This window comes from Lepisosteus oculatus, chromosome 2, assembly GCF_040954835.1.
Source record: "Lepisosteus oculatus isolate fLepOcu1 chromosome 2, fLepOcu1.hap2, whole genome shotgun sequence".
Classification (NCBI taxonomy): domain Eukaryota; kingdom Metazoa; phylum Chordata; class Actinopteri; order Semionotiformes; family Lepisosteidae; genus Lepisosteus; species Lepisosteus oculatus.
Genome location: NC_090697.1, coordinates 5,544,354 through 5,560,794, shown reverse-complemented (window position 1 = coordinate 5,560,794; position 16,441 = coordinate 5,544,354). Strand labels below are relative to the sequence as shown.

General features: G+C 41.4%; 1 protein-coding gene across 1 annotated transcript; it reads left to right on the top strand.

Moving 5' to 3' along the window:
* Positions 1 to 443: 443 nt before the first annotated feature.
* Positions 444 to 10,951, top strand: LOC102693133 (organic cation transporter protein). Its single transcript, XM_006626236.3, has 10 exons — positions 444 to 1,011; positions 1,376 to 1,479; positions 2,984 to 3,138; positions 3,742 to 3,910; positions 4,320 to 4,443; positions 5,131 to 5,240; positions 5,543 to 5,754; positions 6,110 to 6,218; positions 8,258 to 8,470; positions 10,483 to 10,951. The coding sequence occupies exons 1-10, from the start codon at positions 634 to 636 to the stop codon at positions 10,538 to 10,540; spliced, it is 1,632 nt and encodes a 543-aa protein (XP_006626299.2). The 5' UTR covers positions 444 to 633; the 3' UTR covers positions 10,541 to 10,951.
* The last annotated feature ends 5,490 nt before the right edge of the window (positions 10,952 to 16,441 follow it).

Sequence of the window (16,441 nt, the reverse complement as noted above, 5' to 3'; positions counted from 1 at the left end):
ACACATGCAGTGGTAAATTTAAAATCAAAGCAGTAAACTCCTTTTTATCTCACGGTTTCATTTCTGCTTTGTAATTCTCCCATGAGGGAAGCCATCTGCAAAGCTTTTTCCTCATAAAAGTGGAGAAGCCAAGCCTGTGCAAAACTTCTCTAGACTTCTCCGCTAGTGTCAGAACTGTTGCTTTAAATTTCTGCCTGATAGATAAAACCTGATACATCAGTCGATTGTTTTATAAGACATACAGTATGTACAATCACATGTAAGAAGCCTTGACCACCTAAAACCCTCTTTTAAGAATGTTTTGTAACACAGCTGTGTCACATGTACATGAAACTCCACCTTTTATTCAGATCTGAGCTGATAGCCCCTCCTCAAGACTTTTTTCACTCCTCCAAGAGAGCTTATATCACTCACAGCAGGCAATTTTTTTCATCCTGTTTGCAGAGAAGAAGCTTGCATAACTAATAAAGGGCTTGCTTGGTCTTTAACGTTTGATCAAGTGTTTCCACAGATAACGTTTTTTAGTTCTTTCACCTGTGGCCTGCTTTTTCAGTAGCCTTACTGACTTTTTGCGTTAAATTTAAAAGAAAAACGTTTCTTGCATACACACACAATTGGATTCAGAGCCTCAGAATGAATTTTGATGATGTGCTTAATCACATTGGGGGTTTTGGCAAGTTCCAGAAGATCCTGTATGTGTGGATTTGTCTTCCCCAGATCCTGCTGGGGTTTCACATGCTGGTGTCCATCTTCACTGGAGCCATCCCCCCTCACCGGTGCCGGGCCCCCTCCGTTGGGCTCTCCTCCAGCCCTGGAACCAGCGAGATCCTGAACTTCAGTCTGACAGCCAGCTCGGAGGGATCTGACCTGTCCTGCTCAGCTTACAGCCCCCAGTCTGCTCCTAACAACCACAATCACTCATGGCCTCCAACAGACAATTCCACTGCCACCTCCTGCACTGAAGGCTGGGAGTACAGCAAGGAGACCTTTCAAAGCACCATTGTGACTGAGGTAGGACCATTGTCTTTTCAAAGTGAGACTTTCATTGTGTGTTCACGTCTTTCAGGGCTTATCAAGGACACCCTCTAATTATTGACTGTCAGCCCAGGGCAACCTGGCCTGAGAACAGAAGATCAGGTTAGCTATGGCAAAACAACGGAAACAGGGAGGTTGTGACACAAGCAAAAGACCCAGAAACATGTTTTGGGAGTGGGAATGCCAAAATTAAATTATATAATGCAAAGAAAAGACAACTTCAGGTCAAACAACGTTGTTAACCAAAGAAAAGCAAAAAGAGATTTGTGCTTCTAGAGATAAATGAGCAACAGATTGGCTATTTGCATCTGCAGTTTATTTGTTTCTTCTCTTTGCTCAGTGGGATCTTGTCTGTGATAATGCCAAGCTGAACAACATTGGCTCTTCCATTTACATGTTTGGCCTTCTGGTTGGAGCAGTGGTCTATGGGGCTTTAGCAGATAAGTAAGTAAGCCGTTGTTGAAAACTGCTTCTTGAAAAACTTTTTTTACTGCAATACCTGTGACAACACATGTGAAATAACGTGAAAGACACAGGAATTCATTTCAGTTAAAGGTTATGCTACAACATAACAAAGAAAAGCTTAAGAAGTACATACTGTACAGTACAAAATCAAGTTCACTATTACATATTGATACATGACTTAACGTAAATAACACAAAGAAAGGTATTGATACTGTATTCCTCGAAGTTAGAAATCAAAATTAAGATTTTATTTTCAGGTGTGTTGTGAAATGTTCCAGAGCCTGATTCAACGAAAATACCTGTCTTTCCACTTTTATAAAAGCAGTGCCAGGCATGTTTCTCAGTGTTACTTGTGAAGGCTGCAATCAACATTCTTCCTGTAGTTTCTTCCAATAGAATCATTATTCTCAGGTAATTAAATCAGTGCTCCAATTTTGGTTTCTGGTCTGCATCCAATCGCCCATAGTCTGCAATGAAGTCACAATGACAACACTTTCTCATAATATGCAGTCAATGGCAGTTTTCGTGTGCATAATTGTTTCTATCCTTTTAAATGTGTACATGAGAATATTACCAGGACAATGTCAGTGCTGCACTTTTGAACTTACATTTAATACACCTTCAAGTAGAGATGGTCATAGGTTCAATTTCTGGGGATCCACAAGTGTCTCCACCTCCTGTGAAATACAGAGAGCATTTTGAGTGTGATATTCACAACCAGAAAGCTGGATGCACAGCAATTGCAAGCAATGAAGCTCCTGTACAGTACTGTATGTGATACATGAATGGACTGTATATGTGCAGAACATGACACTGTGACAATCATTGTATTCCTTTCATATTTTCAGTCTTAATGCAGAAAAACATGTGGGTACAGGCATTTTCAATCAACCAGTCTGTAGTTTGTGGTATTGTGTGAGTAATCAGTCTACATCATGTCTGACTATGAGACTGATCACTGCTGGTAAAGTGCCAGTTAGGTTTCATCTGTATATTGGGCTCTTAGATCAAAAAGTTCAAAATAGGTGCTGGTTAATGACATAATTGACAGTAATCATCATCAATATAATAAGCCAGCAAAAATGTGCTCATGTTCTGACCACACATTCACACAAAGGTGATGCATTATCATCATCCACTGGCTACAGCATGCAGAAAATCTGAAAATATCTCATTACAGCTTAGGGCTTTTCAGCAAGGGGTCCTCAGAGATTGTCCAGGGGGTCTTCAGGTGCAAAGGAATCATTTTCAACTCTCTAACTCGAGGAGTTTATAAAACGAACACTCTGGGGTCTACCCGCGGTTCTGATTTTAACACTTCGAATTGCAATAGGAATAGCAACACTCAGGAATTTTAGTCATAATAAATTCGGCTTTCCACACTTGGCTCAACTAATTATTTAGATTATGAGCCAGCCATCTTCCTTTTCTGTACGTGATTCATGGTAGCTGGAGTGTGATAAAATGATTTCTGTTTGTGCAGGTATGGCCGACGATGTATCATTCTGCTTGGCTTAGCCGTCCAGACTGTCTTTGGAGTCGGTGCAGCCTTCTCTCCCAACTACTATGTCTATGTGTTCCTGCGTTTTGTGATTGGGACAACAATCTCTGCTGTCATCATGAATGCCTTTGTTTTAGGTCAGTCAAATAAAAACAAAGAAGCAAATTTATTTCTTAAATAAGAAAGACCCAATGTAAGGTGTTTTTTGTGTGTTTTATTTAAGTATTACAGATATTCTTTTTTTTCCTGCTGGAGCAAACAGGGCACGTTAACACTTTTTGGTAAACTCTACAAAACATGGAAAATTGTTATCCATGCAGAGAAGAAAAAAACCCCACCAGAAATCAGGTTGAAAACTCTGAGGACTTGAAAATTTGGTTAGGTCTACTGGAATTATTTTCTAACATTACAATTTCTGCATATTAGTCACCAATATGAAAATTTCGCAGTGTTATAGTTTCCTATTATGGAAATCAAGGTAGAATGAATTAGAGAACATAAGAATACATAAAAAGGCTTCAGTCAATAAATATTAAAGTCCTGTTTTCTCACAATACTTGCCCATATTTACCATAAAAATCGTGGACTAAGTAAATATGTTCTCTTTGCTCCATGTGAAGAAAAGCTCTGAAATCGCCTGCTTAGACATCCACAGAATAGAACAGATGAAAAGATTATTTGTGTTCAACAACACTCTTTGCATCCTGAGTGCTCAACTTACTTTCTTTGTGACCTTTCAGGTACTGAATGGACAGGCACAAAGGATCGCATGCTTGCTGGAGTCATTACTGACTATTTCTTTGGCATTGGATATATACTTCTAGCAGGAGTTGCATATCTTTTCAGAGACTGGCGGAAATTACAACTAGCAATTTCAGCTCCTGGATTCTTACTTATCTTTTACATCTGGTAAGTGGTGACAAAGAAACCCTGGCTTCATGTAGACTTCTAAGCTTAAATACAAACGTAGCATCAGTCTAAAAACAGGCGTGGGGCCGAACAAGAAAAACAGGCCATGCTTGAAGTACAGCAGGCTTTCAAAGTCTCAGCTATCAAAATTGAAATGATTAATCCCATCTGAAGCAGGCTATTTAAAAAGGTTTAGCTAAACGGTTTCCTTCTGATCCTTGACTGTTTGGGAAGGTGAGTTTTGATGGGTGCTCATTCTGAACAGCTGATCTGCCATCATAAAATGGGTCAAACTGTAGGGTTGCAAAGCTTTGGATGTCGGAAGTGTCTTCCACCATGTCGTTCTATTATTTTGGTGTCAGCAGCATTTTGTGGATTTTGGGATCTGAATCAGTGCCTCTGCTCGTAGGGTGTTGCCAAAATCTGCTCGATGGCTTTTGGCAAACCAGCGGAAAGACGAAGCGATTCTTCTCATTCGCAAGGCAGCAGCAGACAATGGGACAACAGTTCCAGTGGACATAGAGCTTCTCCAGGTTAGGCAAATTGAACCACAGCCCAATGACTTCTCCTTTTCAGTTCTGATTTTTATAGTCTGGGCATTGTAGCAAGAGCTCTGTTGTTGCAGAAGACGACACAGTGCTTAGAAGCATGTCATTTACAGTACTTCAGGTGTATTAGATTTGATCATACTGGTAAAAAAAAAAACTCTCAGAATGTTAATTTCAGTCTTAGGTAATTAAACCTTTGTTTAGGGCACAAAAGCCCTCATCTCGTTTTTATAAATATTGTAACGCATATGGCCGACATTACAGGTTGTGCGAGCCGGCTTACCAGCGCGGTGACGTCACCGCCCTTCCCTGTGAATAGCAGGGACCGCAGCCGCCGGGCTGAGGGGAGATTTCCCTTTAGCTCAACTGGTTGGGTCCCTGTTAAGTGACGCCGGAGGCCCGGGTTCGAGTCCCCAGAGGTGGGGGGGCCGACCTGAGGCGGCAGCGGTGAGGGAGCTTACCCACGTGAACCCGAGGGTGCTACAATATGCTCTTCGGCTATGGGAAAAGAATACACATGTATATTATTTTGTTCTCTGGAGAAAAATCAACATAGACTTACACATCATACTTATTTCGAAGGAAGTTGCTATTCAGAAGAATTAAAGGTGAATTTTTGATGGACGATAACTGCTTCTGTAGTGCAGTAAAACACACACTTATTTTCTGCAGGAATCCAATGGCCCCATTAACAGTAAGGAGGAGAAGAAACGGTATACAGTCATTGATCTGTTTCGTACACCAAAGATGAGGATACAGTCATTAATACTGTTCTACCTATGGTAAGTCTGCTTTTGGGAATCTGCACAGCTGTTTTTGACATTCTTCGAAGTAATCAGTGCAATAGAAGAAGAGGCATTAATTGTGAGTTCCAGAAAACATTTAGGACCAGGACAAAGTTCAACATGAAAACAGTATTATTGTGAAAAATCAGAGAATTTCATGTATAATAGCTTTGCAAATACACCAACACAACACATTTATCTTTAGTACAATAAAATATAATCTAAAAACACTTCTCTGTTTCAGTGTGGGGTGTGAATTTTGCGCTTGTTTTAGCGTCTTTGTTTTGTGTTTGTTTTAGGTTCGTCAATATTCTGGTTTATTATGGCCTGTCCTTGAATATTTCTGACTTTGGAATAAATATCTACCTCACCCAGTTCATCTTTGGTCTTGTGGAAATGCCGGCTCGCACAATAACTCTTTTTACCCTCAATCGCTCACGAAAGATATCCCAGTTCTCCTTCCTAACTGTGGGAGGGATGGCATGCCTGCTGACCATCGCTGTCCCTGAAGGTAAGACCTGTGTCACTCTGACACTCATAAACATAAAGCAATTACGACAGACCTACAGAGCACGTACAGAATCAATCAAAAACGAGCGCTGCATACAGAAGGTTTTTGTATCACTGGGTGGTGCTGTGCAATGGAAAAAATACTATGACTTACAGTAGCTCTTAGAAAAAACAACGTAAATGAACAAAACGTGTTTTGTTTTTTATTGTTTTTGTTGAGAATGTTGCTACTTCGAATTTGTTTTTTTGTTGTTTCTTGTGCAGAAATCGATTTTGTCCTTAGACGTGCAGCGTCGTAACGTCGCCTTTCAGCTGTGTTCACTTGCTCAAAGAGGCGATTTGCTGGTTTGTTACAGGTCAGACAACCATCAGGACGGCCTTGGCTATGGCAGGAAAGTTTGGAATCACTGCGTCTTTATCCATTGTTTACATTTATTCGGCTGAAATCTTTCCCACAGTCATCAGGTAATCACATCGCGCTGGAGGTCTTGTTTGCTTTAACCCACTTTGTCAGATCTATCAACCACAGCACCCAGTGTTTCATACTTAAACTTTCGGGACACATAAAGCTGACCATTTCACCAATACATCATCGCAATGTGGAAACCGAAAGAACATACGCATTCTTTCCTTTCCAAGAGCTAGCCCTTACCTCTGGTTAAATGACAAAAAAAAAAGTGTTTGTTGAGATTTTTTTTAAATAACAAAGAACAAGGAATTTCAGCCCACAATTTTTATGCATGGTTTGCTAACTTGTAAAATGAAAGGCAAGTGATGGCAAAGCAATTTTGTACTTCATTGAGCTACAGATGGGTGATAAAAACGATACAGCTGCACATTCAGCACAAAACAGCTTACAGCTATTTACTGGCCAGTGTGTCTGCCAGGACAAAATTCAGAATGATTATCAAAGTCCGGGGCAATGTCTGTAAAAACTGACAGTAAGGCAAGATGTTAGTGTGGATGGAAGCATGTGTAATAAAATATAGCTGTGCACAGGGCACTGTGTTCTGGGAATACAGTGCTTTACAATGAATCCGCTCACACATAACCTGCTCATATCCTATTTGTGTATAAGGGCAGAATTGTAGTAGTTGTGAGAATTATGCAACAACAGAAGAAAAGTAAGAAGACCTGCACATGCAGTACATGTACTGTATGTACAGTAAATGAAGGGAATACAGAGCAAGCTGTCCCAACCTGTAAGGTTTTTAGTATCCTTGAATTTAAACTGATTCCACGTCTTAGTTGCTTTTGCTTATTAGCAGATAGTCTGGATTACAATATTTCGGTGTCAAAGCTGAACATGAAGCATTTTAATCAGCCATCATACCCACTCCATTCCAGTTTTTAAAATCGCAGCGGAAACAGACACAGACATGCAGTTAGTCCACAAATGTTACAAATTATTAATGTATTAGTGTTACAAATCTCGGGTCACAGGCCTCTTTGCTTGAGAGTCAGAGAAGGACCATGAAGGCTGAGTCAATATACTGTATTAAGTCAGAGGTATTACTGGGGGCAGAGGAAGATTAAGATCAGAAAGCTGAAGTCCTGAAAGAGTAGAGAGCTCCATGCGTCCCCTTACACACATTTACTGTGGTATACCAACTTCCAGCACCAAGAAAAAGTCTGCAGTTTCTGACCACAATACCCTTGTTTAATTTAAACCAGCCTTCTCTTAAAAAGTAACATGGGTCTATGTGTACTACCTCAATGTTTCTGACAACGATGTACAAAATAATAAATATAAAAAACAATAATAGTCAAAATATTCCTAATATTAAGTAAACCCCTAGTTTTTCTCTGCACAATTAAGTGGATAATTAGTTTGGTGCCTACATATTAGTGTAAACAAGGACTGGGTCTGGACGGCCCTATTCTATATAAGGAACAGAAAGTTTGTGGCTTTGGTCGACACCATCCAGATTAGTGGAAAGACAATGTTGCAATCAAAAAGGATTGTCAGAAAACCTGAGAAAAAGAGTATTTCACATAAAAGTTTGCATACTTATTTACACAAGGATATTTACTGATGGATCATATTGTTAATTAGTCCAATCATGTCTTATGTTTTTGTGTTGTATGTTTAATTGGACTATCTTTTATTGAAACTTTCATGCTGATCTGATTATGTTTTTAGTCTCAAATATGCCAGATCTGTTTCCTGGCGCTGTACAAGTAGAACAAAGTGTTGAAAAGCAATGAGAGAAAAGCATTCGGCATGGTACAGCACAGAATAAAAGGAAGATTGATATAAAATACGAAAATTTGGGAAAAGTACACAAATAGTGTGCATTTGTGCAATGTTAAAGGGTGAAGTCTTCATAAAGAGAAAGAAAGAGCCTTGCTGATGTTTTATAAGACAATATTTTATTCCTTATTCTAAAATAAAGGTGTTTGGCAAAAATCCCAGGTAAATAATTGTATCACGCTTTTTGAATCAATAATGCAAAAAGTAACACCCTTGAAACACTGCTGGAATGTCTTTCTTCTGGTTGTAGACAGAACGGCATCGGGATGTCGTCGATGTGCGCTCGTGTAGGAGGAGTCATCGCCCCACTGATCTACCTGCTCAGAGCTCACAATAAGGAGGCCCCCATGGTCATATTCGGGGTGTGTCCGCTCGTTGGCGCGGCGCTCTCGCTAATATTACCGGAGACCGCGCACACACCTCTGCCTGACACAATAAAGGATGTGGAGGAAGGCTCGAACAGGTGAAGTTCCAATAATTGGATTCATTTTTCCACATTATGCACAGTCCCAGGACAGAATGTGTTTGTCTGGGGGAAGCATCCACAATACATTATGAGATGGATAAGAATTCAGTATCGTCTTGAGGAAAACTGAAGCTGGTTCGGACATATGTTTGGCATTAAAGTAATGAAGATAAGGTTTGATCCAGCTCTTGTCTTTTTTTCAAGATTTCTTCATATTTGGTAAACTCCATATGACTTTCTATAAGGACTAGTTGTCAGCAGTGCAGCGTAGTAGTCAGGGTCCTGGACTGGATAAACGGAAAGCTGTAAATAGAAATACATTAGCAATGTCTTGTATATCTTCCGTAAAATCTGTACTTTCATAAATGGGGACAAAAATAAGCTGCACTGGATCAAAGCATTAGCCAAAATAAATAAAAATGATGTTAGCGATAACTGGGCTATACTGTTAAATCAGTCCCCGCTCATTCCTTGTTTCTGGTCATCTCTCCTGTGCCAAAGCTCCTCTTCACCATCCCCTATCGGCACCCCCCTGGGTGGAGAGTGTGTCGTCAGCTGTAACAGGTTAGGGCCTCTCCAGTCACAGCCCTCACTCTCGCTGGTGCCCACAGCCCCAGTCACAGCCCAGGCAGCCACAGCAACGAGGTCCCTCTCCCTTTTCCCCCCCTCTCTTCCGCCGGCGTCCAACAGGTGCGGTGTCAACTCTCGACTCTTCCCACCACCCCCCAGCCTTCCAGCTGCAGCTTCTCCAGCTCGACAGGCTCCTGTTTGTCTTCAGGACCGTAGCTGATTTTTTTTTTTACTTTCTGGGAGGGGGGTTCCGTGTGGAAACCGCCCTCACCCATTCAGTTGTAGCAAAACTTGAGCAAGTGGTGCCTCACTACCAGTTCCTATTCTACGTCCGCGTCGGAACTGATGAACTCCCTATAGCTCCCCCTAACCAATCAAAAAGGTGACATGTGTTCTTCAGTAATAATTAATTAATTAATTAATTAATTAATAATTATAATAATTGCTTACACTTATATAGCGCTTTTTCTGGACACTCCACTCAAAGCGCTTTACAGGTAATGGGGACTCCCCTCCACCACCACCAATAGTAACAGTTTTTGCATGTTCTACAGCAGGAGTAAGGCACTTGCATCTATATTCTGCAAAAACACTGAAGATGGCGACTACATACAGTATTGTATATAAGGAGACTGCCAACTCAGTCCCTTTAAGATTAGTACTGCACATCCAGCAAGGTAGCAGGCAATAAATGAAAAGATCTCTCTAAAGACGTGTTTTTTCTTAATCCAAAACACGGCTGGCACTAGTGTAGGATTTAAAAATGAAGGCACTTGGGATGTGTTTTCGCTTAAATCCTCTTTGTAGTTGTGCAACTAGAACATTTGGCACAAATCGGATACTTCATGTGTCTCTCCCATTTTCCCTTTTCTGTCTCACCTGGTTTGTTCTAATCCCTCCTCACCCTACTCAAGCAACATTCATCACATAAACACAACCATCCAATAGTACAGCACAGTGAAAAGAGAACTCAAACATTAATCCCTACAAAAAACACAGTACTACAAATACATTCTGAAAAGAGAAGAAAGAAAACACAACGTTTCGGCTGTGCTGTGAGCACCTGAAGAAGGCTCCACAGCCGAAACGTTGTGTTTTCTCTCTTCCCTTTTCAGCAGGGAATAAACCTGTTACTTGTTCCTTTGCAGCCTACGCATGCTGATGCAGCTGCCCACCTGCACTACTGTAAATACATCTCCAACATTACTGCCACAATCACTACCACCATTACCTTTATCATTAACTATACTAATATTATCATTATTGTTTTTATTCCACTGCCTAGTTGTTTTCTTTATCTTGTGTCCAACAGCAACTTCTTTGATTGTCTTCACAGTCTTAGAGCTACTCTTCTGCACATCATGAGTGATGGTGTACTGTGTCCTGTCCTGACTCGTCCCATTTCGACAGGAAATTGACATGCATTCTTCTTTTTCCAGGGAAAAGAGCACCGGAAAAAGTGCACACAGTGAAAAACACTCTTGCACCAGGATCTAAACGCTGGACTCAAACAAACCAGTTTAAAAAAAATTGCACATCACTTGGCTGGAGCAAAGAAGGCTTCAGGAATATATGTTCGAAAGTCCCTTTCCTTTTTTTCTCCAAAATGAACACTGGTACAAATGGAAATTAAGTGCAGCTAATTTCAGGATTGAAAACAGAAAGCAGCTCTTACAAAGAAGGTTTTGGGTGAAAGGAGTTCTACTTGTCAAGCATGTGGTATTTGTCAGGATATATAGTACTCTAGTACTCAGATTTCAAGACACTTCATGGAAAACAGAAATGTTTCTTAATGTGTTTTTCATTTAACACTCTTAAATTGTCCCTAATATTAAGTTGATAATGTTCATCAATCTATTCCATATGCTGTTTTTGTATTTTTTGTTTCATTTAAAAATGAGAGATTAAAATAACAGAAAGAAAAAGTTTATTGGATTGATCTAAAGCACTACATGTTGTTTGGTTAGGGACTGTAGGAATACAACATTCCCACACGTTTTATGCCTTCAGACTTTTCTAGAACTGCAGAATACTACAACTACTGGTAAACTGCAACTTTACTCATTGCATTTTGCCTGTATCATGCACAGTTTACTTCCTTAACACATACTATGTCATTAATTCATGTTTATGGTTTCACATCATGATCATGTCCTTTTTTCTTAGAAATGCATTCTTTTTTTTATTTGCTACATTTTATTTAACTACAAAATCACAGTTTCAAGTGTCCAAACTGTTAGAGGGCACGTATTTTGCATGTTAATAGCAATTACTAGGAAGCATTACTTAATATTCACAGTAATCAAGCCTGGTTTTAAAATGGAGCATAGATTCTGTAAGTCAAGATTGCATCAACTACAGTATATACTCTTATACTTCAAACAAGGTTTTTCATGGGAACAATTGAGCTTTAGTGCATCTTAAATGATAAGACACCTGACATAAGAGAATACCTGCCTACCTACCACAGCTATGGTGCTTTATGATACATTACATACAGTACTTCAGACCTGCTTCACCAGAATGCTGGTGCCTTTCTGCTCTTCCTTCTGTTTATAACAGGCCTAATTTATGCTCACTTCTGGCCTCAGCATTGCCATCTTATGGTGAAAAGCTACATCTGGTACATCACTAGTAGTCAATTCGGGAGAACACAAATGTGTTGATCAGCTTTTCAGCCACAGTTAGTGATAGCATAGCATATTTCTGAGGTGAAAAAAATATGTTTTGACAGTATGCTGCACATGTGGGTCGAATGTTTTTCAATTTAGATTGAACCTCAAGTACAGAACCATCTACAGACAGGGTTACAGGACTGGCTTTACGAAGGTGATGGGGGTGCCAATAAGCATGACTTCAGTCTTGTCGCAGTTAAGATGAAGGAAGTTTTGAGTTATCCAAATTTTGATGTCAGAGATGCAATTAGATAGAATAGAGACAGCCACATCAGTGTCAGGTTTGGTATGGATGTATATTTGAGTATCGTCAGCATAGAAATGAAAGCTGAGGCCATGTGATCTTAAAAGCTGACCTAGTGGAAACATGTAAATACTGAAGAGCAAGGGGCCCAGTATTGAGCCCTGAGGAACACCAGACTTAACAAGACCAGTTTCAGACCTGTACCCATTGAGAGAGACAAAGTGACAGCGATCAGTGAGGTAAGATCTAACCATTTGAGAGCAGTGTCAGAAACTCCAGAGACAGTCTCAAGATGAGAAAGTAAGATGTCATGGTCAACAGTGTCAAAAGCATCACTGAGATCAAGAAGGATGAGTATGGAAAGAGAACCAGAATCAGAAGCTGTTAGAAGATCACTGGTGACTTTGACCAGGGCAGTTTCTGTGCTGTGAAGTTGACGGAAGCCAGATTGGAGGGGTTCAAAAAGGTTGTTTGTCATGAGGTGGTTATGTAACTGAAGTGTGACAGCACATTCTAGAAGTTTAGCAAGAAAGGGTAAGTTGGAGATGGGGCGGAAATTGTTAAGATTGTCGAGAGCCATGTTAGGTTTTTTTGGCACAGGGGTAATGGCAGCAGTTTTGAGGACCATTGGTACAAAGCCAGTGCTCATGGATTCATTTATAATATTGAGGACAATGGGACAGAGAGAAGAGAAGCAGGACTCAAATAATGGGTGGGAATGGGATCTAAAACAGATGTGGTGGGTTTCAAAAAAACGCAAAGGCAGAAACGTGGTCAGAATCGAGCGAGAGTCAGGAAGCAAGGAATAGAACAAGCTATAGGAGGAGGGTACACGCGCCAAGGAAAATCCGAAATAGTGACGAATGGTCAGGCAAAAGAGGAGTGTTAAAGTAGTGACGGGAGTGACAGGCGATAGGAAGATTAGTTGCGGAGTGAGCGTGTTTGAGTGGCTGCGCATGGGAATGTGACGGCGTTCGTGAGCCCGTGTCGAATGCGTGACACTTACGTCCTTACGTTCTAACAGAACAATTGTTCGAGCATGCTGTCAGATATATTTCAACAATAATTGATCAGAATCCGATGCTTAAATCGACTTATGGATCCCATTACAGTCTTGTTACCACTTATAAAGCTGTAGAAAAAGACTTTAAACTCAGGATTCTGAGGGAGGATGTGTGTTTTGTGGTGTGTACTGCACCATATGAAGGTACATGTAAGACGTAAAACTATTGCTATTTTTTGTAATACGTATGGAGCAACTGTTGTGTTAAAAGCTGCATTTTAAGGAAGTGTTGGATATTTGCCAGCGCTTATATGCTCAGCTTCTTTGCCTACACCAACAACTGAAGAGTCTGTCTCTTCTGTAGTTGGCACAGATGTGAATGTCCATGAATTACTGACTATCTGACATTAGACAACAACTGGCATATGTGCTAGGAAACAACAGAAGATCCCAAAAGGCAACAGCTGCAGTTCCACTGGGGATGTCATTTTTTCCTAGTTTACAACGTGCTCCTGATCATAAAACCTAAAGCTTAGCCTTTCACAGCAATGTGAACACACTTTTTTGGAAGAAGAGAGGTGCATTGTTTCATTTTCCTTAAAGTCAGTGGAATGGTCACAAAATGTACTGTATCATAGAAAAACTACTGCATTTTAATATTAATTTCTCAGGCACTTTTTGAAAAAAGGAGGGAGCTTCCAAGGTGTGGCAGCATTAGGATATTTTTTTCTGTTACCAGTTACATGTTCTTACATGTTTCTCAGTAAAAACAGGCTTAGCAAACTATGAGATGTGGAGATTATTTTTCTGGCTGAACTTAACATACTGAATGCTTATTCACCAGTTAACATCTACAGTTGTTAAACAGTTATACAGTACATATTGAATGGAAAGTATATTTCTGTGATTTTTCTTCTATTTTATCTAATATTGATTCAAGAGTTGTTCTTTTTTATGTTCTTTCACAATTTGGATTTGACAGTTGGTGACCTGATTAGCTTACTGTTGCAATGCTGCATTCTTCTTAAAGCCATTCATCGTGTGAAGGCTGCGATCTCCACGTTGTCTTATAAGAGCTGTCATACCAACAGGAGGAGTGTATCTCCAGCAACCTCATTTACTGCATCTCGTGCAGAAAATGCCCAGCCTTTTACATGGGTGACTCTTTCTAAATCGTCTCTATTCATTTGTAGATTCCAGTTTTCCACACTTCTCCTCCTGCTTTCCCTGAGTTTGGACACTCATTCTCATCTGCTATTTCTCCATTTTCCCCGTGCTCTCTGCCCCCTTCTTCACTGCACTTCCCGCTCTCCCTCGAACCTGAAGAAGGTTTCACAGCAGGGAACCAACCTTTGCCTGTTCCTTTGCAGCCTATGCAGGCTGACGCAGCTCCCTGCTCGAACCTCTAACGGGAGGAGTGGTACAGTATGTGTCTCACTGACAACATTGCAAGCCAGTAGTTGCTTGACAAGACACATGTTCACGTTTGCTCTTCTCTCTGGCCAGGGATCTGCTGTCTTGCGGTCTTGCTCCTCTCCTTACATCGAGATCGTGGCCGTTCATGCCCCTTTGTCTGTGAGGTCCCGGGTGATGGGTGATAATACCTTCTCCAAGGGCGCGGGCTTCGAAGATGGGCTGGACCGTACAAAACCAAAAATGCTAAGGACTTGGTAGTGGAGTGACCTCTGGCCTCCCAGTCAGTCTGCCCCCCAAACCCTGAACACCAAATGAAACAAGCATTCCTGCTCCATGACCAGCAGTGGAGCGGGTAAGTGAATGGAGGCTGCAGCAGGTTCCCTTGCTAACTCTCCAGTGACCTCCTGTGCACGATCCACTGGAGTTACGGGCATAACACAGGACCAGACAGGTTCACTGTCAGGCTACACGGCTAAAAAGGTGGAGACGGTTTTAGGGTGCGTGTCGCAGAAAGACGGGAGTGCCCCTTCACAGACAAAGAGCGGGCCTGACCTTCCCCTGGCCCTGACCATATAAATAGCTGACCCTGTGCTCTGACCCCCAGCTCCTCTCCCTGTCTGTGTGTCTCATGGAGAGCAAGCTGGGGTCTGCGAAAAGACAAATACAATTTTACAAGAAATTGTATACGGCCAATAAAGTGATCTCTCTAAGAAGGGCTAGAGTCGACCTGACCTGCCCGAACAAAGATGATGGGGGCGGAGGAAAGGAAGACTCTGCCAACCTGTCAAGACAGGGGAGACGGGCAGAGGCCTGGGCGCCAGTGCTACTCCCAGTGAAGACGGCACTGGCACAGAACAAAAACATGGGAGGGAGAGACCACACTCTCCCAACATGAGAGAGAGCAGCCTTGCTTCGGCTGGTACCTCAGTGCCAGAAGACAGGGCAGGACTGTTCCCAGTGGCACGGACTGAGGTGGCTGCTGCCAGTGTACCCAGTGAATTGTCTGCGGAAAAAGACTGTGGGGAAAAATCTGCCAGTCAGCTGTCTGGGCCAGACACGCTGAAATTAGAAATTATAATAAATTTCTCTTCATCTTGGACCAAAACATCTTTTCAATTTGAAGGGCTACTGTATGTTAGCAGAGCAATGCTGACTCCCTTGTCATGGCGTTCAGACCTGTGGACAGTGCTGCTCTAAACAGAGGCTCTCTGTGTGCACTGTGGCTCTGCCGACAAGGCCCGAGCTGGCAGCAGAAAAAGGATTTCAATTTTTTTTTTCATTTTTTCATCAAACATTTTTAGTTTAAGAAACATTACAGTCTTATTTCAGCGACCTGTTTTTCTATATTTACCCTTCTATTTAAAAATCTATTATTTAGTTGAGTACTGTATATACAGTAGAACTGTTAGATATATACGTTAGATTTCCAACCTCTCTCCCTTATTAATCAACCCGAGGAGGTTTGTTCAGTGTTCGAAATACCTACTGTAGAAACAATAATTGATGAACATTTCAACTTTGCAGAGAATATCAACTGCATTTTTAAAAAGGCTAGCCAGCGTATAATTTGGATCGGGATGTTGAAAGGGTGAATCGGGATGTTTTGGGTGTCGGTAGAAAGCATCCTTACATTTCAGTGTCACGGTGTGGTGTGGTAGGCTGAGAATTAGCTGGCGGAGGGAATTGGCCAGAATTGGTCATGTTGTTGGTAAAAGAATTGTTGGACCACAGAAACAGCTAACAGAGCTGTATCATGTTGCAGTTGAAAGGAGAGCTCAGCGTACTGTTGATGTCCCCTCCCACCCTCTTCATTCTGCTAGTTTCAGGGAGGCAGCTTACAAAGTTTTCTCTTTGCAATCGGTATATTAAACACAAGTAAGTGACTGTTTCCTAGATGAAGGTATTGGATTAGTGTAATGCTAATGCTTAGTGTAATGCTTGCCAGCAGCAGTATCACCCTGCAACTCACAACTGGCAGCCCACTGAAGCTCAGCAGGTGTGAGCCTGGTCAGTACCTGGATGGGAGACCTCCTGGTAAAAACTAAGGTTGCTGCTGGAAG